General features: G+C 49.0%; 1 protein-coding gene and 1 long non-coding RNA gene across 3 annotated transcripts in view; both read left to right on the forward strand.

Annotated features, from left to right (window-relative positions):
- Positions 1-2,171: 2,171 nt before the first annotated feature.
- LOC115384167 (uncharacterized) lies at positions 2,172-15,787 on the forward strand. 2 transcript variants are annotated; one of them, XR_003930831.1, is made up of 5 exons: positions 2,172-4,608; positions 7,350-7,454; positions 9,834-9,981; positions 10,120-10,227; positions 15,730-15,787. It is a non-coding gene; the product is annotated as an uncharacterized LOC115384167 (long non-coding RNA). The 2 variants fall into 2 exon arrangements; XR_003930830.1 differs by lacking the exon at positions 9,834-9,981.
- Positions 15,788-15,925: 138 nt separating this feature from the next.
- The window catches only part of LOC115384139 (NACHT, LRR and PYD domains-containing protein 3-like), a gene marked incomplete at its 5' end in the record, with an annotated part of 256,996 nt that continues 249,116 nt past the window's right edge, over positions 15,926-23,805 (forward strand). The window contains one exon of the mRNA XM_030086473.1: positions 15,926-17,706. Coding sequence (XP_029942333.1) covers positions 15,926-17,706 — 1,781 coding nt within the window. The remainder of the gene's footprint in view (positions 17,707-23,805) is intronic.

Here is a 23,805-nt window from a genome sequence, read left to right on the forward strand (position 1 = left end):
GTGCCGTGGCACCTTGACTTCTCTGGAGCTTCATCACAGACATGAGGACCGTTCCAAGATGGCCGCCGTATTCCCTGCACCGCAGCAGCCGATGTGGCGTCTCCTGTTTATGTCTGTGGTTACAACTGACCGTGTTACAACTCTCCCCAGTCTCCCTACTGGAATGAAAAGAATGTTCACGGCTCTACGTCACTGAAAAACGGCTCTCCAGAGAGTCAGCTTGAGAAAACCAACACTGACCAGAGCTGAGTTTAACTCTACACACATGTATGTTTGAGTCCACTCTTTAGTTAATTCAACACTGGTGAATTTGCAGAGCAGGAAGTTACCATGGTTCAGTTTCAACTACTAATTTAAAATCAACCTGAACTGATTGTTTGGACTTATGAATGTTTTACGTTTTGTCCTGAAAACTGCCTTGAAATGCAAAACAACAGAAATTTAAACATGGAATTCAAAGTTTGACTATTTACGATTACCTGTGGAAATTCTGTGATTAATCACAATCAAAAATCTTTTGACAGCCCCGTTTTCAACATTTCAATCAGAAAGACTTTGGTGTTTTCTTCTCTCTCGCTTTCTTTAAACTGCAACTATGATTTTATTCTGAAGAGCTGATCTGTGTCTCACTTCCTCTGATGGGAGGGTCTCATCTAAAAAAAGGAAGAAAAAATCTAGGAGGAGAAGCAGAAAACAGGAAGTGAAGCGCTGAGTCAGTTCAGACTCCACTGACAGACTGAGAGGAGAAGCAGGTGAGTGCTGCTGCAACTCTTATCTTTTAATGCCACTGTTTGTGTGTGTGTGTGTGTGTGTGTGTGTGTGTGTGTGTGTGTGTGTGTGTGTGTGTGTGTGTGTGTGTGTGTGTGTGTGTGTGTGTGTGTGTGTGTGTGTGTGTGTGTGTGTGTGTGTGTGTGATAGAGATCGAGTTTCCCTTTAGAAGTTTTTCAAATGAAAACAGCTTTGGTAGAGTTTTCTGTTCACACAGCAGCGGCGCTCAGAGGAACAGAAAATGGAACTTTTTGAAAACACTGTGACTTGGTCTCCATGGTAACGGGCATAAAGAAGACTTCCTGGAAAGACTGGAAAGATTCCTTGTTGACAGCAGATAAGCAGCTGCTGGTCATGAGCAGCACTCTTATCAGTGTTTCCTGGGGTCAGAGGGGAGCATGTATGGGGGTGGGGGAAAGCAGACCGTCGGAGCGGGGCAGGGGGTGGGGGGGTAAGGCGTTAAAATGTCAGGGGGGGCAGGGGGAAAAAAGAGAGAGCGCACACATGTACCCCTTTCCCACTGCCGATTGTTAGCGGGTCCAACCATGTTTCGACCTGCTAACAATTGTCTTTTCGACTCCTTTCCCACTGCCTGCTGACCCGGGTCTGACCGCCTGCTGGCGAGTCACGTCGCTACGTTTTCCATTTTCCCGCTGATGGTGTCGCAGTATTTGTTCACACACACCACGAGAATCCATCTTGCACTGCTCACGGTCATGCGCTCGGGCTCGAATTTTTTCCCTGTGGTCCAATCAGGCGTCGTTTAGGGCGGGACATGAAGCTTTGATGAAAGCAGGAAGCGACAGACTGCTAATAATATTAGCATGACTAGCGAAAAGAATGGATGTCCGACAGCGATTAAATCTGTTTTGGATGAATCCTCTACTGCCTCTTTGAAAAACGAACAGCAAGAGGCGCTTTGTACATTTTAGAAACTGAAACCAAACATGGTGAGGCGGGCAGACTGTGTCCTTCTGTCCAATGAACGCAAAGAGTTCTACAGGAAGTCCCTCCTTCCCCGAACGGATTTGCAGAGTGAAATCCCAGACTGACATCTGAAGCAATTCGTTGCTGCTCATGTCAATATGGCTTTTGCCAGGTGAGCCGACAGCAGCGACCCGTTAAAATCCCGGGTCGATTGCAGGGTCGAACTGCCGATTAAAGACAAAACATCTAAACATTCTGTCAGAGCCACGATGCCAAAAGGACGAAGCATTTTGGGGACACTGATCATTAGTTTGAGAAAGAAATGTAGTTTTTCCTCCTGAGTGAACTGTTCTGAAGAGATGTGATCTCTGACAGGTGAACCGTGTGGCTCTGCTGAACCGTCCAGGTTGTTTCTGACAAGAGAACCAAGAGAACTGAGAACCTCTGGCCTGTTTGGAGAAATGAGCCAAAACTGTTGAGAAGGATCTTTGCATTTTGGAGGATCTGACTGTTTATATGGGAAAGAAATGAAGCTCTGAAACATGAGAGAACAGTTTTAGGAGAGAGAAGAGCTTCAGCAAGTGAACTCTGGTGTTGCTGAACTGTAAGACCGTTTTGCCAAATGATCTGAGATGTTTTGAAATGTAATTTCTGTTTCAAAAAATGAGCCAAACCAGTGGAGAAAAACTGTAAGGAAATGTTGTTGAACAGTTACTGAGACTGAAAGGCTGAAGCAGTGAACATGAAGCCAGCTTTGAATAGGCCACGCCCCTTGGACCAGTCAGCTGTCTCTGTGGTGCATTGGGCTGTTACAGTAACTGAGAGGTTGGTGGTTCAAGTCCACCCAGGGACGGCAGAGGTCCTCTTTAATTGAAACAATCAGTTTTTAACAATCATTTACCTTTCATGAAGATGAAGTTTACCAACAACAAAGAGAGCTGCTCTGCTGTGAAACCCCTTCAGTTATCAAATGTGTGTGTGTGTGTGTGTGTGTGTGTGTGTGTGTGTGTGTGTGTGTGTGTGTGTGTGTGTGTGTGTGTGTGGGCCTTTAAATCAGGCATTTATATTGTTGTGATTTTCACCATTATTTATTTATTTTAGTTTATTGTGTACTTTCACTTCTTCACCTCATCTGACTTATTTTACTTTAACATTTTATCATATTTTCCATGTTAAAGTTTTTAGTTGTTTAACTCCAGTGTTTCCCGAGGGGGGGTCCTTCACACGAGGAGTTTGTTCTGGTTAACTGTGTGTGAGTCCTCCCATCCTGGCTGGCTGGGGGCTCCACACCTTGGTGTGGGGGGCCATGTTCAATATTTCAGACATAAACTCTTCATATGTGAGGTCGAAATTCATCGAAACAAAACCGCACCTGCAATCGGGGTCGTGCGCACACACACACACACACACACACACACACACACACACACACACACACACACACACACACACACACACACACACACACACACACACACACATAAAAACAGACACACTCCCAGTTTGTTTCATACAAAAAGGAGACATGGCACTGAGCATCATGGGAAACACCACCATGACACGGGGTGCTGGGATGGTTTAAAAATGTCTGTTTTACCATCCAAATACAACACAAGTGGAAAAGATGGAGAACTTTGGTCCCACTTCTAGATCTTCTCATGAGGAGAACATGAGCAGCAGATCCTGTAGAACCACGGTTCACTGGTAAAGTGTCTGTAAAGAACAATCTGGAGCCAGCTGGATGTTAGATAGAGAGATAAACCCTCCACCTGTTTATTTTCCCTTCTTTCAGCTGACTTTACATTATTCCACATGTTACACAGCTGCTGACAAGTAGAATAACTTATTTCGGAGCTTATATTGGCCAAAACACATTAAACACATGAATGACTTTAGTCCTGCTGACTGTGTTTTGTAACAATCTTGAATGTAATTTGGAAACTGATCGCTGTCTGATCAGTTTTATGTTGAAAACATGTCATTCCTCATGTGCTGCGGGAGTGAGGCGCTCCTCCACCAGGCTCCTCCACCATTTTTCACAGAATTCAAACAATAATAACGTTCAATCTTCCTTGTGAAAAGTGATCCCAGAGTCCTGCTTTCAGTAGTTCCCTGATCAGCCCAACAATATGCTGCCAGTGCCGTGGCACCTTGACTTCTCTGGAGCTTCACCACAGACATGAGGACCGTTCCAAGATGGCCGCCGTATTCCCTGCACTGCAGCAGCCGATGTGGCGTCTCCTGTTTATGTCTGTGGTTACAACTGACCGTGTTACAACTATCCCCAGTCTCCCTACTGGAATGAAAAGAATGTTCACGGCTCTACGTCACTGAAAAACGGCTCTCCAGAGAGTCAGCTTGAGAAAACCAACACTGACCAGAGCTGAGTTTAACTCTACACACATGTATGTTTGAGTCCACTCTTTAGTTAATTCAACACTGGTGAATTTGCAGAGCAGGAAGTTACCATGTGTAAATTTCAGCAACTAATTTAAAATCAAACTGAACTGATTGTTTGGACTGATGCATGTTTTCCGTTTTGTCCTGAAAACTGCCTTGAAATGCAAAACAACAGAAATTTGAACTTGCAATCCAAAGTTTGACAATTCACGATTAACTGTAGAAATTCTGTGATTAATCACAATCAAAATCTTTTGACAGCCCTGTTTTCTACATTTCAATAAGAAAGACTTTGGTGTTTTCTTCCCTCTCTGTCTCGCTTTCTTTAAACTGCAACCATGATTTTATTCTGAAGAGCTGATCTGTGTCTCACTTCCTCTGATGGGAGGGTCACATTAAAAAAAAGTATGAAAATAAATCAAGTAGGAGCAGCAGCTCAGTTCAACCAGAGAAGCAGGAAGTGAAGCGCTGAGTGAGTTCAGACTCTGACTGACAGCCTGAGAGGAGAAGCAGGTGAGTGCTGCTGCTGCTCTTATCTTTTAATGTCAGTGTGTGTGTGTGTGTGTGTGTGTGTGTGTGTGTGTGTGTGTGTGTGTGTGTGTGTGCCTGTAGATACTCCGATGTGAGGACCAGAATTACTTTTTAACCATCAGAGTGAGGACAGTTTTGCCGGTCCTCACTTTTCCACAGACCTTTTTGACCTTTTTGAGGGTTCAGACTTGATTTTTGGGTTCAGGTTACAATTAGGTTTAGGTCAGGTTATGTCAGTGAGTGTCCTCACAACGATAGAAGTACAAACATGTGTGTGTGTGTGTGTGTGTGTGTGTGTGTGTGTGTGTGTGTGTGTGTGTGTGTGTGTGTCTGCAGGCCAGCAGACAGCTTTGCCTGGCCCCGGGACAAGATGATGTGAGAAGGGCCCAGTCGGACCTGCGGGGTGGGGGGGGGGGGGGGGGGGGGTGGGGGGGGAAGGGTGGGATAGCGGAACAGCAGTGCGGAGCAGTGCCTGCATGCTGCGTTGAGCGCCAGGGCTGGCGTACTGGATGGGCCCCCCCCACCTTTACTTCTGGGCCCCCCCCCAACCGTGGACCCGGGACAACAGACCCGTTTGTCCCCCCCTGTCGGCGGGTGTGTGTGTGTGTGTGTGTGTGTGTGTGTGTGTGTGTGTGAGGTAGAGATCGAGTTTCCCTTCAGAAGTTTTTCAAATGAAAACAGCTTTGGTAGAGGTGTGGTTTCTGTTCACACAGCAGCGGCGCTCAGAGGAAAAGAAATGGAACTTTTTGAAAACAGTGACTTGGTCTCCATGGTAACGGGCATAAAGAAGACTTCCTGGAAAGATTCCTTGTTGACAGCAGAGACGCAGCTGCTGGTCATGAGCAGCGCTCTTATCAGTGTTTCCTGCAGGCAAAAAGTTTGGCCACGGGGGGGCGTGTACGGGGGTAGGGGAGAGCAGACCGTCAGAGTGGGTTTGGGGGGTGGAGAACACAGAGGACACCGACGACTGTTAGTGGATCCAACCATGTTTTCAACCTGCTAACAATCGGCTTTTAGACTCCTTTCCCACTGCCTGCTGACCCGGGTCTCACCTCCTGCTGGCGAGCCACGTCACTGCGTTTTCCCATGCTGATGGTGTCCCACGTTGATGACATCATCAGCACGATGGAGCACAACGAAAGTAAACAATGCAGCGGAACACCGTCCCCGTTGCCTGGAGACAAATCTCCTCTTCCCCACCGATCAAGAGAAGCTCTCTGGTCTCGCTATCCTGCCAAGGCTGGCTCATCTCACACTGTGTCCAGAAACAACAACTAGCGCGCTAAAGTAGCCGCGCTGCGTCAACGTCATCATGTAAGTTCCCGGATGTATCCCTCCCACTCAAAGCCGATAGCGAACCTTGCCGGCAAGCTGAATTCTCGTGGTATTTGTTCACACACATCACGAGAATCCATCTTGCACTGCTCGTGCTCATGCGCTCGGGCTCAGATTTTTTTCCTGCGGTCCAATCGCGCGTCGTTTAGGGCGGGACATGAAGCTTTGATGAAAGCAGGAAGCAACAGACTGCTAATGATATTAGCATTACTAGCGAAAAGAATGGATGTCCTGGCAGCGATTAAATCTGTTTTGGATGAATCCTCTATTGCGTCTTTGAAAAACGAACAGCAAGAGGCGCTTTGTGCATTTTTGAAACTGAAACCAAACATGGTGAGGCGGGCAGACTGTGTCCTTCTGTCCAATGAACGCAAAGAGTTCTACAGGAAGTCCCTCCTTCCCCGAACGGATTTGCAGAGTGAAATCCCAGACTGACATCTGAAGCAGTTCGTTGCTGCTCATGTCAAGATGGCTTTTGCCAGGTGAGCCGACAGCAGCGACCCGTTAAAATCCCGGGTCGATTGCAGGGTCGAACTGCCGATTAAACCCTCTCACACTGTCATGAGGAGGAGATTATTAGCAGGTTAAACGGGTTTTCTGGCCAGTGTGAAAGGGGCTGTGGAGTCTCTGTGAAGAAGACAGTGCTGGGACGCAGAGTGCAGCGCTTTTTTTTTTCTCCCTCTCCGTTGTCCGGAGAGGGAGAGGGGCCGGACTGAAAAGGTCTGGTGGAAACCCTGCTCATGTCTCCACGACAGGGAACACGAGTCCTGGTCCTTCACTCTCTGGTAGTTCTGGTCCTGTGTGTGTGTGTGTGTGTGTGTGTGTGTGTGTGTGTGTGTGTGTGTGTGTGTGTGTGTGTGTGTGTCCAGTCAGAGTGAAGCTGTCTCTGTCTCCTGGTGTTAATCAGCTCATGTGTGTCCATGAAGAGAGAAGAAGTCCTCGGTGTGTCGCTGCTGTTGGCTGCAGATCTGAGATCTGTCTGAAAGGTTCTGTTAGACATGATGCTGCTGCTTTCTCTCTCAGTGACTGAAGATGAGTGGTGTGGATGAAGAGGAGGACGGACCAGAGTGTGTGGACAGGTAAGAGACGCCAGCTGCTCCTGCAGAGTCCACAGCAACAGCAAGGAGGAGACGAGATGCAGCGCTGCTGTTTCTGTCTGCTCTCAGTGAGCTGCACTCATTCTGAGCTTCAGTCAGAACCTCCTGACCTGTCAGTGACCAACACACCCTGCTGGGAGGGTCTGACCTTTGACCTCTGGCATGGTCCGTCTCTCTACAACTGTGTTGATGATGGAATTCATCAATCAGTGTGTGTGTGTGTGTGTGTGTGTGTGTGTGTGTGTGCGTGTGCGTGCGTGCGTGCGTGCGTGCGTGTGTGTGTGTGTTCAGACACACAGCAGAGTCTTCAGGATCCAGCAGCTTGTCTCTGAAGAGTGACCGGTCCAGACATAGTCCAATAAACTTCAGTGCTGAACCTGGACCTTCAGACACAAAGTAAGAAACTCTTTTCTTTTCTTTTCATCACTTCCAGTGTGTCTTGGTTGTGTTTTGGCTAAAATCTGCTCATTACACTTTTGACCAAATAAGGGCCTCCACACACTACAGGATAATCGGGCCGAATTTTGCCCCGATCTTCTCCTCCCGATCGAGGCCGACAGGGTCCGATTGTCGGGAGTATGCAAATGAGTTCGGGTCCGATCTTCGTGTAGTGTGCGGTGTTTTCCGAGAGATTTTTTCCGGTCGGAGCCTCTCGGGAGGCGTCGGAAGGGGAGATCGGAGATAATGAACATGTTCAATATTTCCGATCGCAAATCCTGTAGTGTGTGGAGCTCCGAGAGGCGCCGATCAGCTCTGAGTAGAGCTGTCCACACCCTCGAAATAAAGCTCTCTGATTGGATGAACAGCTCCGTCTCACCAAGGTGCCTCTGATTAAAAACATCCACTCACAGCTGTCAGAGCTGGATGATGAATATATGTCTGTGATATATATCCACTATATATGACAGTGAAACAGAAAAGCCAGAGCTTTAAACTCAGCTGTACAGAAAGTGGTTCATCCTGTCGCTCCTGGATGAACTGGATCCTCCATTCAGACCCAAACTCCGATCTAATATCTGCATCTCCGCCAGTCCTGCAATAATCCCAATGTTTTAATTAATCTCCGTTATTAACCATCACGGCAGAATGGGGAAGAAAAAATAATAATAAAAGAAAAAAAAAACTTTCCACCGATTCCGTGCCCTCAGAGACAGAGCGGACTATAATGACACTTTCCTAATCAAAGCTCAATGTGTTTTTATTCTGGTGTAAACTATCAAATCTGTGGACATAAAGAATGATTTAAGATATTTGATGATTTAAAAAAGTAGCTTTTATTTGACACGGTCTGCTAATAACTTTATTCTACTGCTGCACTCGGGACTCAAAAGTAAAGAAAACAAAACAAAAAAAAAACACACAAACAGATGAGCTAATAAGCTGAATTATTATTAAATGTAAATTATAATAAAATGATCTGAAACTATGTTTCCCTCTTCTGTACTAGAACATTAAATTTTCTGACAAGGTGCTGACAGTCCGTGCTCCGTGCGCACTGGGGGGGGGGGGGGGGGGGGGTCTGCACTGAAGGAGTGATACCAATGTGAATGAATGAACTGAGGGAACGAATGAGTTCTCCACTTATTATTGAAAGTGGAGATGAATGTAAAAACAGCATTGAAGGGAAACAGCACAAAGTCACGTCAGACGACGTGAGATTTGGAGGAGAGAGGAGCCGATTCTCGGCTGAAGAATCTGCTGGTGTGTGGTCTGCTCCGGAGTGACACTGCACACTAGACGATCAGGAGAGGAAGATCGGGTACGATCTGTCCTCTGCTGTCTTGTAGTGTGTGGTGTCTGAATCGGGGAAGATTGAAAAAATCCTGTAGTGTGTGGCGGGCTTAAGACTAAGACTAAAACGGAGTGTGGAAACAACTTGACAGAGAGCCCTCTGTCAAGTATTACCTTTATTCATTAGTATAAAGTTACTAGAGTATGGATTACTGAAAGTAGTTGATCACTCAGTAATTTTATTAAATTATTAACTTGAGTAAATTGTCATTAACGAATTAATAATTACAGATAGGGGTGTGGTAAGATCTGGTGAGATTAAATCATGACCATATTTCCCGTTTAAATTAAAATCTGTCTCATGGGATCAAGGCAGAAGCCGATCAGAGTGAGCTCACACCGAACACAGCAGACAGCTTGTTAATGTGGACAACGGACTTGTTTTTCTGGCAAATTCCAGTCTGAGCAGAGAGGAAAACGGCCCAAATGTGGTCAAAATACAGTTTATAAGTCCAAAATTATTAATATTCCAGGCAAATTTAGGCTCAAAGTTACTTACATTCAACAAAAAAGCTTTTTTTTTTTTATTTGATTTTCCAGAAATGATGTTGGTATTTTCCAAAATTCCGTAAGATGATGTACGAGAAGCACCACTGTGAGAAAAAAAATTCTCAGCTTTTATTTACATTTGAATAAACAGTGTCACCTCTAGCATCATTCATATCCTTCTCAATAATCAATAGAATATCTTCATCAGCTTTACAGTGATCAGCCTCTTCCTATAATCACTGAGCAGCTTGTTTCATGTCTCCACTGGGATTTTTAACCATTCGTTTCAGCAATAAGCTCCAACTCTTTTATTTTAAACACGTCCTCCATTTAGTCCTCACAGTCCGTCCCTCTGAAGAGACACCTGTCTCCAGGAGACACTACCAGGTGGATTTCAGGGTGTCTCCTCTTCAGACCTGAGCACAAAATGACCTGTATGGTTTTGTGACTGTTAAATAAAAAGTCTGTTTTTCCAGTCGTATTTTGTCATTTTAGTTTTCTCAAAAGTAAAGAGGAAATCTCGTCTCGTCTCATGATCTTGACACAAATATCGTCTCGTCTCGTTTCGTGAGCCGAGTGTCTCGTCACATCGCTGCTAATGACCAAATTCCAGTCTCAAAAAGAGGAGAAATCATTTAAACAGGTTGTTAATCTTTACAATGAAGAGCCGTTTAAATTAGTATTGAAGCTTGAGAATGATACTAAGCTGCTGTGTGTGTGTGTGTGTGTGTGTGTGTGTGTGTGTGTGTGTGTGTGTGTGTGTGTGTGTGTGTGTGTTCAGACTCAGAGCAGAGTCTTCAGGATCCAGCAGGTTGTCTCTGAAGAGTGACCGGTCCAACCCTTATCGACGACGAGACTTCAGTGCTGAACCTGGACCTTCAGACTCAAAGTAAGAAACTCTTTTCTTTTCTTTTCATCACTTCCAGTGTGTCTTGGTTGTGTTTTGGCTGAAATCTGTTCATTACACTTTTGAAAGCTTTGACAGATTTGAATCCAGTAAGAATGGAGACACTTTCTGATGTTTAATCTAAAACTGGGAAAAGTGAGAGAGTGGACTGACCACAGCTCCAGATCCATTTAAAGGAACATTTCCTGAGTGAAAGGACTCAGAAACCTGATGAGGCCTCGGGTCAGTACTCGTCCAGCCAGCTGAACAGAGACCTGGTGGAGGGTTTCTTCTGTGAACACACAGCAGAGCGGCCGTATAATGAAACTTCACCTCATCAGAGATAAACATGTTTTATTCTGGTCTAAACCATCCACTCCTGAACAAAAACCCAGGATTTCAGAAATGTGGTGATTTAAAGAGTGTCTGGTCATCATGTCAGACTGTTACTAACAGCTTCTTGTCCTCTGCTTCACTCTGGAGTCAGAAACAAAAACCCATCAATCAGCTGAAAGATGGAACTCTTCATAACAGCAGCCTGGAGTTAATGTGGCTGCTGCTTCAATCACCAACTTTACACTCTTTACACACCGATGTGGAGGAAATACGGACAGTAAATTATATTCAAGGACTTCCAAACTGTTAACAGTGTTAAACCATCTGAAACTCCTGAAAGAGCTCTTCTCCTTTGAAATGAACTCATGAAAGCCGAACTGTGCTTGATGAAGCTTCTGAAGGGAAAATAAGCTGATTTTAACTTGAAACATGAAACAAGGCATCACAGCACAGAACAGAGCCAGCGGCCCAAACATCCTTCTAAACAACACACACAACAGGGAACAAGAAGGCAGAACCCAGAAACAAACCCTGGAGCAGCGTCCACAGTCCTTTCTGCTGCTTGTCTCCAAGCCGCTGCTACGATATGAAGGACATGTCCTCTCAGAAGTGGACTGTCCGTCACTGACAGCCTGTCCTGTTCTGTCTGACTCTCACAGCGAGAGACGGCGTCCCGCAAACTGATGCTGGAGCATCAACACTAGCTAGCAGCTAAGCTAGCAGCTAAGCTAGCAGCTCACTGATGTGGCAGCTAAGCTAACAGTGCTGCTTTTAGGGAGTGAGTCCCTGAAGGCATCACGGCTTGTAGAGCACAGCAGGTTCTTCTCTGACTCAGAGGGTTTCAAACAGGTCCTGGAGGCAGTTTAGGAGGAGCTGGACTCTGACAGGGTCCTGGACCCAGTTCCTGCCTCTGTCAAGCAGGAGCCTCATCTTCACAATCATCTGACGGCCACATGGGCCAGTCTGGGCCTGTGGGCCACGAGTTGCCCACCACTGTTTTATGAAGAAGTGTTAAGGCCTCAGTATGCTTCCCCGTCACCGCGACGCTGTTCCTACGTGATCTACACCGCACCCTACGTCGGGCTACGCTAGGGCTTGACGCACACCTCCTGAAAATCGTGACTTCGCGTCGAGGCGACGCGTGGTGGTGAACATCGAGGGCTGTGATTGGTCCGCTTTCACGTTGTTTATAGAATGAAGTAGAAGTCACCCAGAATGCTTTTCTGATTGAACAGTGCTTCAGGAGGAATTTATTTCCAGAATTGAGCGGCGCACATCCCGATACTGTTAGCAGTGTTAGCACTGTTAGCAGACGGGGCTATGTGTATAGCCGCTCCTAAAACAGCTTTAATTGTCCAAAAGCTCATCAGTTTCACCAATATTTCATCACGGTCCGCTCAGCCTCTCCTCCACCACAGCCCGGTGTCGCCAGATATGTCATATATGCAGATACAATGGGGGAAATAAGTATTGAACGCATTAACTGTTTTGTCATTACATTTATTTCCAAAGATGCAATTCATGTGACATTTCTTCCAGACACTGGTATTAACTCAAATAATCCACACATGAAAAGAAATCACAACATTCAAATCCATAAATAGTGATTATGTGGAATTAAGTGCAATAACACAGGAAAAAAGTATTGAACACACTATCTGAGACTCGTTTAATACTTTGTGGAGAAGCCTTTGTTTGCAATGACTGCTTCCAGACGCTTGTTGTATGTATGAACTAATCGCCCACACTGCTCAGGTGTGATTTTTGCCCATTCCTCCGCACAGATTGTCTTCAAATCCTGAATATTCTTTGGTGCCCTCTGGTGAACCCTTATCTTTAGCTCTTTCCACAAATGTTCGATCGGATTTAAGTCAGGTGATTGACTGGGCCATTCTAACACATTGATTGTCTTTTTTTTTAAACCATTCGAGAGTCAACTTTGCCGTGTGCTTCGGATCGTTGTCCTGTTGAAAGGTCCAGCCCCGTCTCATCTTCATCATCCTGGTGGATGGCAGGAGGTTCATGTCAAGAATTTGCCGATAGATGTTTCCATTCATTGCTCCTTCAATTATATGAAGTCTGCCAGTACCACGAGATGAGAAACAACCCCATGCCATGATGTTTCCACCACCAAACTTCACTGTTGGTATAGTGTTATTTGGGTGATGTGCAGTGCCATTTCTCCTCCAAACATGGTGTGTAGTATGACAGCCAAAAAGTTCAATTTTGGTCTCATCTGACCAGACAACATTCTCCCAGTATTCCACAGGCTTATCCAGATGCTGTTTAGCAAACTTTAGACGAGCTTCAACATGCCTTTTTTGAGGAACGGAGTCTTGCGGGCTGAGCGTCCATAGAGGCCATGGCGGTGGAGTGCATTGCCTATCGTTTTCTCTGTAACACTTGTACCTGCTGCCTCCATGTCTTGCTGGAGTGCTTTCCGGGTGGTCCTTGGCTCTTTGAGAACTCTTCTGACCATCTTTCTGACTCCCTGGTCAGAAATCTTGCGAGGAGCTCCTGTGCGCGGCCTGTTGATGATAAGGTGATGCTTCTTCCACTTGCGGATAATGGCCCCAACGGTGCTTACTGGAATACTCAGATTCTTTGAGATAAGTCTGTAACCAGTTCCATTCTGATGCTGAGCAACAATCAGGCTGCGAAGGTCTTGAGAGAGCTCCTTGCGTTTACCCATCATGAGATGTGTCTTGTTTGACTACTTGGTGACAAAACAACCTGTTTATAGGGCCATCAATTAGCACTAACCCAGCTGATGTTGGTTTGCACTTATAGGAAGTACAAAGACTAATTACTTTCAGGTTTGAGATGGTATGGTGCCTTTCCTTGACAAACTATACAGCTTTCCCATGGTGTGTTCAATACTTTTTTCCTGTGTTATTGCACTTAATTCCACATAATCACTATTTATGGATTTGAATGTTGTGATTTCTTTTCATGTGTGGATTATTTGAGTTAATACCAGTGTCTGGAAGAAATGTCACATGAATTGCATCTTTGGAAATAAATGTAATGACAAAACAGTTAATGCGTTCAATACTTATTTCCCCCATTGTATATGTTCGCTAAGTGCATGCTTGTCTAGATACGTACGTCTAGAAATCTATTTCTAGGTGAAGCCGGAGCTACGGAAGCCGCATTGTTGTTGTGACTGCTAGCAGCATGGCGGTGAAATTGCAGAGGAGGGTGTTCCCTTGATGCAGAAGCAAGATATGTTCAGTGGTGGTGTAGGGTTGCCGGGGGATGAACGACGTCACTGCGACGGGGAAACATACTGAGGCCTTTAGACTGACTGAGCTGACAGTGGGGGGGGGTCATGATATATGGTCACAGTCAGCAGCTCAGACAGATTTGAAGCAACAACTGATATTTAACCACAGGAGCCTCAGCAGCGTTTAAGAGACAATAACAAGAGCAGAGAGACTGGTGAAGTCCATCACTGAGGGGAGTGTGTGTGTGTGTGTGTGTATGTGTATGTGTGTGTGTATGTGTGTGTGTGTGTGTGTGTGTGTGTGTGTGTGTGTGTGTGTGTGTGTGTGTGTGTGTGTGTATTCAGACTCACAGCAGAGTCTTCAGGATCCAGCAGGTTGTCTCTGAAGAGTGACTGGTCCAGATTTGAACCACCATCCTTCAGTTCTGAACCTGGACCTTCAGACACAAAGTCAGAAAGTGTTTCTGAGATTTCATGGAGAACAGAATTCATTCTTAACTTTCTCACACACCTCTGAAATCATGCAGATCCTCCTGTCCTCCTGTCCTCAGAGTGTGTTGGCTCTCTGACAGTTCTCCTCCACAGAGGACATGGCAGTGGAGGGTCCATCCTGTCCCTGCTTCACCAGACCCTGTCTTCTCTCCATGGTCCTGGGGGACATGAGGACCATGCTTTATGGTTCTCCAGTGTTTTTAACACCATTCAGTCAAGAATCCTGAGAGACTGACTGAGTGTGGAGTCTGATTTCACCAAATGGATCACCAACTACTTGACAGAGAGCCCTCTGTTGGAGTTTAACTTTATTAATTAGTATTAAGTTACTAATTATGGATTACTGAAGGTAATTGATCACTTAGTAATTTAATTCAATTATTAACTACAGTAAATTGTCATTTACTAATTAGTAATTACAGACTATTAACTGTGAGTCACTAATAATCAATTACAGAGACAAAAAGTTTAACCTGAAACACAAAAGTAATGTATCTGTCAATTAGCGGACGGAGTACGGTGGGAGGGCAGTGGCTGGACAGGAAGGTCTTCTGGGACTTCAGGCACTGGAGCAGGTGCATTGGACTGTCGCTGAACACGACTCAAACAAAGGAGAAGATGGTGGAGTTTGGCAGGTGGAGGCACAACATGGACCAGTCCAGACTGATGGAGAGTGTATGGAGGTGGTCTCTACCTGGAAATATCTGGGTCCACCTGGATCACAGACTGGACTGGTCAGTCCTGATGCAGCAGATAAAAGGGTCGGTGCAGACTGGACTTTCTCAGAGGACTGAAATCTGTTGATGTCTGCAAGGAGATGCTGTCCTTTTACTCCCATCACTGGAGTCCTGTGCTGGATGTTCCAGCTGAGGTTTGCTGGAGAAACTGATGAAGGTCAAAGGTCAAAGAGGGGAACCGCTTGAACAAGCTAGTCTGGAGGTGTGTGTCAGTGATGGGGGGGGTCTGCTGGTGAACTGATGGAGAACAGAATGAGGAGGAGAATGAAGTCCATCCTCATGAACAGCAGCAAAACTCTTTCTCTCACCAGAGTCAGTCACACATCCACAAGTTTAATCCCTCCTTCATGAATAAAGTAGAAATTTTCACATCGAACACTTTGATCACTGTTTCATATGAGTCCAGGATGAAGATACTAGTTTATATGAAAGATGTTGAACATCTTCTGTTTTTCTACAGCATTTAAACATGTTGCTGATTTTTTGTGTACATGCAAATGATTAGAGCAGTTTATGTGTGATTCCAGAGGAGTGTTAAAATGAATTCAGTCCAAAACAGAACCTCTGATTAGTTTCCTTTGATTTCCTCCAAACCAGAGTGAGAGATGTTGAGCTCCCTTTCAGATTCAGCTCCAGGATTGTGAAGCAGTGTGAGAGTTGAAGCTGGATCTTTGTGTTGTGTTGCTCAGAGTAAATGTTGCTTGGTGTCCACAGAAAGAGGAAGAGGACTGATGTGTGTGAGGAGCAGCCAGAAAGATCCAGAAGCGCCGCTGCACTAAGTAAGAGTGGACATGTGTCTGCTGAGGGACTGGTCTGTCTTCACTGGACTGGTTGTTGTGTTGTAGAGACATGAAAGCTTGTTGTTTGTGTGCAGTGTGATTGTTGTTGTTGTCTGTGAGCAGGTGTGGGTCTGCAGCAGCTTCTAGAAGAACATAAGAAGAGTGTGAGGAGGAGATGTGAACGTGTGACTGAAGGAAGTGATGAAGCAGGAGGAGGAAGCCTCCTCAACAGGATCTACACTGAGCTCCACATCACAGAGGGACTCAGTGAGGAGCTTCAGAGGGAACCTGAGCTGAAGCAGCTGGAGACAGCTTCCAGGAAGGAGAGCCTCCATCACACTGCCATCAGGGTTCAGGACATCTTCAAAGCCTGGGCCCAGCAGCACACACACATCCGAGTGGTTGTGACCAGCGGCGTGGCCGGCAGCGGAAAAACCTTCTCGGTGCACAAGTTCAGTCTGGACTGGGCCGAGGGCCTGGAGAACCAGGATGTCAGTGTGCTGGTGGTGCTCTCCTTCAGGGAGCTGAACCTGCTGGGAGAGCGGCCGTACAGTCTCCTCTCGCTGCTGGCTGTTTTCCATCCCACGCTCCAGAAGCTGACGGCAGAGGAGCTGGCCGTCTGCAAGCTGCTCTTCATCTTGGACGGCCTGGATGAAAGCAGACTTTCTCTGGACTTCAGCGGCGGCCGGCGGCTGCTGGACGTCTCCCGACAGTCTTCGGTGGGCGAGCTGCTCACTAACCTCATCCGGGGGGATCTGCTGCCCTCGGCTCGGGTCTGGATCACTTCCCGACCGGCGGCGGCCCATCAGATCCCTCCAACATGTGTGGACAGACTGACAGAAGTGCGAGGCTTCACTGACGCCCAGAAGGAGGAGTACTTCAGGAGGAGGCTGAGTGATGAGGAGCTGAGCAGCAGAATCATCTCCCACATCCAGACCTCCAGGAGCCTCCACATCATGTGTGGAATCCCAGTCTTCTGCTGGATCACTGCTACAGTTCTGGAGCACATGTTGAGCAGCGAGCAGAGAGGAGAGCTGCCCCAGACCCTGACTGACATGTACTCCCACTTTGTGCTGCTTCAGACACACAGGAAGAAGCTCAAGTACCATGAAGGACCTGAGACGGGTCCACAGGAGCTGACGGAGGCTGACAGGGAGCTTCTTCTGAAGCTGGGCAGGATGGCCTTGGAACATCTGGACAAAGGAAACATCCTGTTCTACCAAGAAGACCTGGAGCAGTGTGGTCTGGATGTGACTGAGGCCTCGCTGTACTCTGGAATCTGTACTCAGATCTTCAAGAGAGAGTCTGTGATCTTCCAGAAAGCCGTCTACAGCTTCGTCCATCTGACTGTTCAGGAGTTTCTGGCTGCAATCTTCATGTTCCACTGTTTCACCAACAGCAAGACAGACGTGCTGAAGACCTTTATTGGACAACATGACACTTTACCATCTCTGAACAACTTCCTGAAGGCTGTCCTGCAGAAATCCCTCAGCAGTCAGAACGGCCACCTGGACCTGTTTGTCCGCTTCCTTCATGGCCTCTCTCTGGAATCCAACCAGAGACTCTTAGAAGGTCTGTTGGGTCCAACAGAGATCAGTCCAGGAACCATCCAGAGAGTCATCAAGAACCTGAAGGTGATCAACAGTTATCAAGTGTCTCCTGACAGAAGCATCAACATCTTCCACTGTCTGATGGAGATGAAGGACCTCTCAGTCCATCAGGACATCCAAGAGTTCCTGAAGTCAGAGAACAGATCAGAGAAGAGACTCTCTGAGATCCACTGCTCAGCTCTGGCCTACATGCTGCAGATGTCAGACCAGGTCCTGGAGGAGTTGGACCTGAAGAAGTACAAGACATCAGAGGAAGGACGACGGAGACTGATCCCAGCTGTGAAGAACTGCAGGAAGGCTGAGTGAGTCCACATGTCCTCATGATCAATGTCTCAGTGATGTTTGTAGAAAGTAGTTCCTGTAGTTCCTCTGTGGAGATGATCCTCAATGATCTGTCCTGAAGAACCCATCAGTCCACTGTCTGATCCGCTGCCTCAGACTATGACTGATTATTATTCAGCTGTTAACGGCTCCATTCTACTGCAGAGAGTCTCACTTCATTATTCAATCAATCAAAAAATGTACATTTTGATGTTTCCAATATTAATATCATCAAACCTGCTGCTGCTCCTAAAAGTCTCCTCTACCCTCCAGAGAGACTCAGTTTTCAGAGTTGGTTCAAACTTGGACTGTCAGTCTTCCTTCATGTTCTGATTCACATTTCATCTCTTCTTGTCTGTAATATTCTAATGAGACTGAAATGTTTCCAGCTGCCTCCTGGAATCCATCTGATCAGCCCTCATAGCAGCTGGAAATCAAATGTCCATGTTGTGGAAGTCAGCAGATCTTCTCTTGGTCTTCTTCACACTGTAAACATGTGATGAAAGAAGTGATGTGAGGCTCAGCAGCAACCAGACTAAAGCCTGAGAGGAAATGTGTTGAATGATGTTAAAGTGAGAGCAGAACTCTGAACTGGGTCCAGAATGAAGAGCTGCTCAACATTTCACTCAGTGTTGTTTTCACAGCTCAGCAGTCTGACCAAGCTGAGAGACAGCAACGCAACATGAGACAGTGAGGGCAACATGAGACAGTGAGGGCAACATGAGGGGCAACATGAGACAGTGAGGGGCAACATGAGACAGTGAGGGCAACATGAGACAGTGAGGGGCAACATGAGACGGTGAGGGGCAACATGAGGGGCAACATGAGACAGTGAGGGCAACATGAGACAGTGAGGGGCAACATGAGACGGTGAGGGGCAACATGAGGGGCAACATGAGACAGTGAGGGCAACATGAGACAGTGAGGGGCAACATGAGGGGCAACATGAGACAGTGAGGGGCAACATGAGGGGCAACATGAGACAGTGAGGGCAACATGAGACAGTGAGGGGCAACATGAGACAGTGAGGGCAACATGAGGGGCAACATGAGACAGTGAGGGCAACATGAGACAGTGAGGGGCAACATGAGGGGCAACATGAGACAGTGAGGGGCAACATGAGGGGCAACATGAGACAGTGAGGGGCAACATGAGACAGTGAGGGCAACATGAGGGGCAACATGAGACAGTGAGGGGCAACATGAGGGGCAACAAGACAGTGAGAGGCAACATGAGACAGTGAGGGCAACATGAGGGGCAACAAGACAGTGAGAGGCAACATGAGACAGTGAGGGCAACATGAGGGGCAACAAGACAGTGAGAGGCAACATGAGACAGTGAGGGCAACATGAGACAGTGAGGGGCAACATGAGACAGTGAGGGGCAACATGAGACAGTGAGGGCAACATGAGACAGTGAGGGCAACATGAGGGGCAACATGACACAGTGAAGGCCCGTCCATGCTTCACATGTCCGCGTGGGTGCGCGTTGCGCGTTGGTCCGCGTGACGTAAAAATCGTCATGAATTCCTGTCCGCTAGGGTCCGCGCGGACGTCCGCGCAGCAGCCAGAAATTGAGGCCGCGTTGCGCATTGCGCGCAGGTCGCGGAAGTGTGCGCCTGCGCCAGAACGCCAGAGCAAACAAAACATGACGGTAAAAGTGAAAGTACACGTAGCTCCAGCCTGATGGCTCCACTTAAAGACACCAAAAGAGTGAAAAACTCATGGAAAGAGAGAGAGACTGTCTGGAGGGAGGAGAAGGTCCGCAGACAGAAGTGAAAAAGTAACTAATCGCTCCGGCGCCGCCCCCGCGATTCAGAAACAGAAAAAAAAGGCTAAATAAACTTTAATACTTAAAGATAATGTACTGGCAATGTATGTGCTTAATTTTCTCTAAATAATCCGTAATAAAGGAGCAGATAAACAGTCTGTAGAGCCGGAAAAGCTTGTCGAGGCTGCGTGGATCACCGCGCCTGCATGAGACGCGCACAGCTGAGCTCAAAATGTAGCATGGGAGAAAGCGCGTCCGCATCGGTGGTGCGCGGACCTTCCAAAGCAGACGCGGAAACGCGTACATGTGAAGCATGGACCAGCCTTGAGGGGCAACATGAGACAGTGAGGGGCAACATGAGACAGTGAGGGCAACATGAGACAGTGAGGGCAACATGAGACAGTGAGGGCAACATGAGACAGTGAGGGCAACATGAGACAGTGAGGGGCAACATGAGACAGTGAGGGCAACATGAGACAGTGAGGGCAACATGAGACAGTGACAGGGTTCTTGCACCATTTGAAAAGTCAAATTTAATGCTTTTTAAGACTTTTTAAAGGGGAACGGTCGTTTTTACAATCTGGACCTTATTTCACATTCGTCACAACAACATTTACTCACCCGTTTGACTTTCGTGTGATTTGCAGTTGGTTCGGAGATAATTAGATGCTCCCATATCCATATAACGGCAGCGGGCGGGGCACCGACATGCAGCCGTTACAGACGCTCTTTTCTCTTATGTTTGTTGTAGGGTGGTAGATACATGTAAATTTATTAAGTCAGCATCACTTAGCGCTATTGGGAAGTCTGTAAACCGGCTAGATTGAGCAACTCTCCGGGAACTCTGAAGCGATGATGTCATCACACTGCGCCGTGGCGCACATTCATTGTTTGTTTACATGGAAGTAGCGTCTCTGCTCTGCAGTCAGACCACGGCATCTCGATCGACTTTTTTAGGCAGTCAGAGTTTATTTTCAGCAGGTTGTAACTTTGGTACAATGGTTCCAGTGTGCATATATCCTGGCTGTGAAAGTAAAATGACCAGCTGGACGTCACTGAGCTCACAGGCTCCCACTTCGTGACCGGGATTTATTGAAGCTATGGCTAATAACGCTCAACACGGAACCCAGCATCAAAGTTCTATTTCATCCCTACTGACCGCCAGAGGCGGTGCTTAAAGCACTGGAATGTTCCCTTCGCGCATGCGTAGTTCGAGTATGTATACCAACAAAGTCACTCGTGACCCCTGGGTGACCCAGGAACTGCTTAAGTTCAGGGCTACACCCACCACTCGTCTCCTTTTTTCTTCTCGCGTCTGTTCGTGTACACCTGACGGGACGAGCCTGTACGGCGTTGTGATGCACCATCGCTGGGAGCCTTGTGACCTTCGAGGTCGGAGCTCCTTTGTGCCCTCCAAAGGCTGTGACGTGTTGCGGTCCCGTTCATCTGGTTCGGTGGCGCTGCGCGTCGCCTGTGGTGAGAGATTCATTCATACCTCCGAAGGACGGTAAGGTTGCTGAATCTACTATTCCTCATGGTGAGTGCTTGGGGGAGCGGCTGCTCCCCCCGGGCTTGTTTACATGACGGCCGCGGCCGTTGCGGCGTGGTCGGTGGTAACTTGGGGCGCAGGGACGCTGCTCGCGTTCCTCGCCCGGCTGCAGGAAGCGATTGGCTGGTGTGATGTTGTGCTTCTGACTGTTGTGGAGCCGCATTGAGCCCCCCCGCGTGCGGGGCTCGCTGAGACCACTGGCTCGGCTTCTGATTGCGCCGATGAGCCCAAGGCGCTGGATTAAGGTTCCACTCTCTCAGGAGGCGTGGGTTCAGATCCCACCACTGCCAGTCCAGGAGCCTGTCGAGGCTCCCTGATACTGATTGAAGCAGTCAGCCCAGCCTCTGTGGTGTGTCACAGAAATGGCGGCGTTGCAGCGTGCTGGGTGCTCCCGCCCCTGCCGCCGCGGAGCACGGCGCTAGCTCAGCTAGGCGCCTAGTCAGTGAGGTATGTTATGTGTCGGGGGATCAGCCTCCCGCCCTCCCCCCTTCTGAGGGCCGGGGGGTGTACTCTGGGTGCTGTGCCTGGCGCGGCTGCGGCTGGCCTGCAGCATATGCCAGATGTAGGGCCGGCTATAGCGTCCCTCAGCTGATCTCGCTACCATTGTGCTGGCCTATTGCACGCACCCGCCCTGGCTGTCGGGTGGCGCGTTGGCAAACGGTGGAAGGAGCTGTTGAGCTTCCCTTCCTGGATGGCCTGGTGTTCTGCATTGCTTCGCTGACGGCATACGCCCCCTTCACTATTGGTGGTGGGTGTGCAATACACGCCCCGCTGCTGTTGGGTGGTGCCACCTTGGAGGCTTTTGAATGAGGGAGCTGCTGGGCAGCCGTTCCCTCTCCTCGACGTGGCTTTAGCTGGGACCCTGGCCGGTGGTTAGCGTTTGCTGTGCAGGCGGCGTGGGCTGCCTTCCTTCAGCTTACTGCATCGTTGTTGTCCTACTGCCTTCTGGGTGCTGTTTGCACAGCCCCCCACCTCGCTCCTGGCGGTGGACCTAGTGGCAGCTGATGGAGGGGGGCTGCCGGGGGCAGCCGTCCCTCTCCAGGGTGTGTTTCTGCCAGCTTGCTGGCCGGTGATTGAGGTTGACTGTGCAGGTGACACACTCCTCCTCCCTCTGCTTCTTGTATGCTGCTGTTTCTTCTGGCCTGGTACCGCTCCGACAGCACAGCAACAGTGGTGCCGCTGTGCAGCTGTCCCCTCTCCCATGTATGGCCTCAGCTGGTTTTCCGGGGCTTGATCACGTGGCGTCCGCTGTGCGGGCGGCGTCCGCCCCTCCCCCAGCATGTCACACTGCCGTTGTATCGACTTGTTGCGTGCACCCACCATTGCCGGCGGGTGGCACCGCGGGGCAGGCAGACGGTGCAGGCGGCCGCAGAGAACTCCACCTGGGTTAGCTCTCTGAGCTGCTGGCCCGGTGATTTGTGCCGCGCCCCCACTCTGGTGGGTGGCGCTACTGTGGGGGCTGATGGAGGAGGGGGCTGCTGAGCAGCTGGTCCCCCTCCTGGACGGAGCTCTGTTTGTGCGCGCCTCACTTGGCTTGTCAGCATGATCTTTGCTGATTACGGTAGGACTAATGTTGGCTGGCTCTCAGTTATGGGTCGCATGTGCTGCTTCCCCTGCTGTAGGACCCCGCGGTGGCAGTTGCCACGCGGTGAGTGTTGGTTGGGCGCTGCCAGTAGAAGCACTGTTGTGTTCTTCCGGCTTAGGGGTGCCTGCTTTGGAGCAGGGCACCTCTGGCGAGGGGGCGGGAGCGAGGGGCCACTGCCGTGCCACTGTTCCCTCCCCTGAGCGTAGGGCGGCTACCTCTTGTTGGCCTTGCCGTCGTGCACTGGCTGTGTAGGCGACATATGCCCCCTTCTTCAGCGCATTGCACTAACCTTATCTCCTGACCCTCTGACCGACACTGTGGGGGTCGGTTCGGCTGTATCCGCCCCTGCCTCATTCCCAGCAGGTGCTGTCTGTGAGACAGAGGGAAGTGGGGGCCACCATGTGGCCGCTCCCTCTCCCGGATGTGGCTCCGCTGCTTTGCTGACGCGGTGATGTTGCATCGGCTGTGCGGGTGGCGTGCGCTTCCTTCCTGCAGCTTATCGCCCTGGCCCCGTCTTGTTCTACCGAGCCGCGCTCCTGGTGTCGGCCTGGAGCCTCTAGCAGGTGATGGCCGTGCGTCGCCTTTTCCTGGGCTTGTACGGACCCTGCTTGTGGTGTTACATGGCCAGCTTAGGGCGGTGGCCGCGGTGCCCGCCGGGGGGTCCATTCCCCTACTGGGCCTAGCATCAGCCAGGCTTCGTTGGCAGGCCCGTCTGGTATGGCAGGCCTCCCAGTGGCGTTGAGGCCGGTTGGCGTCCTGTCTGGCCGGCCTGCAGGTCATGTGCCTGCAGGGGCCTCAACGCGCTGACGGACTCCCTCTCCTGTTGGGATCCTACACTAGGGGGGCGGTGCCTCCATGGGGGATATGTGCATTGGGGGGTGCTTAGGAGGTGGCCACTTTCCTCCTAACCCCACGAGAGCCGCTGGCCTCTGGGCCACGAGGCGCTCGTGCACTCTTGACCGCAAGTCCTTCGGTGGACGTTCCCGCCGGCCCCTCTTCTTGGTCGACGCCCATCAGGGTGCTTCAGAGGGGCTCACACGCACACAGTGCTGCTGGTGGCCCCCTGCTGGCCGGCACGGGCTTGGTTTCCTCTGCTCTGCCGGTTGTTCTGCAGCAGCCCATGGCGCCTTCTCAGCAGGAGGGTTCTGCTGTCTCGGCGCGGTGGCCGGGTGGGGC

The sequence above is a fragment of the Salarias fasciatus genome (genome assembly GCF_902148845.1).
Source record: "Salarias fasciatus chromosome 23 unlocalized genomic scaffold, fSalaFa1.1 super_scaffold_20, whole genome shotgun sequence".
In the NCBI taxonomy this organism is placed as follows: domain Eukaryota; kingdom Metazoa; phylum Chordata; class Actinopteri; order Blenniiformes; family Blenniidae; genus Salarias; species Salarias fasciatus.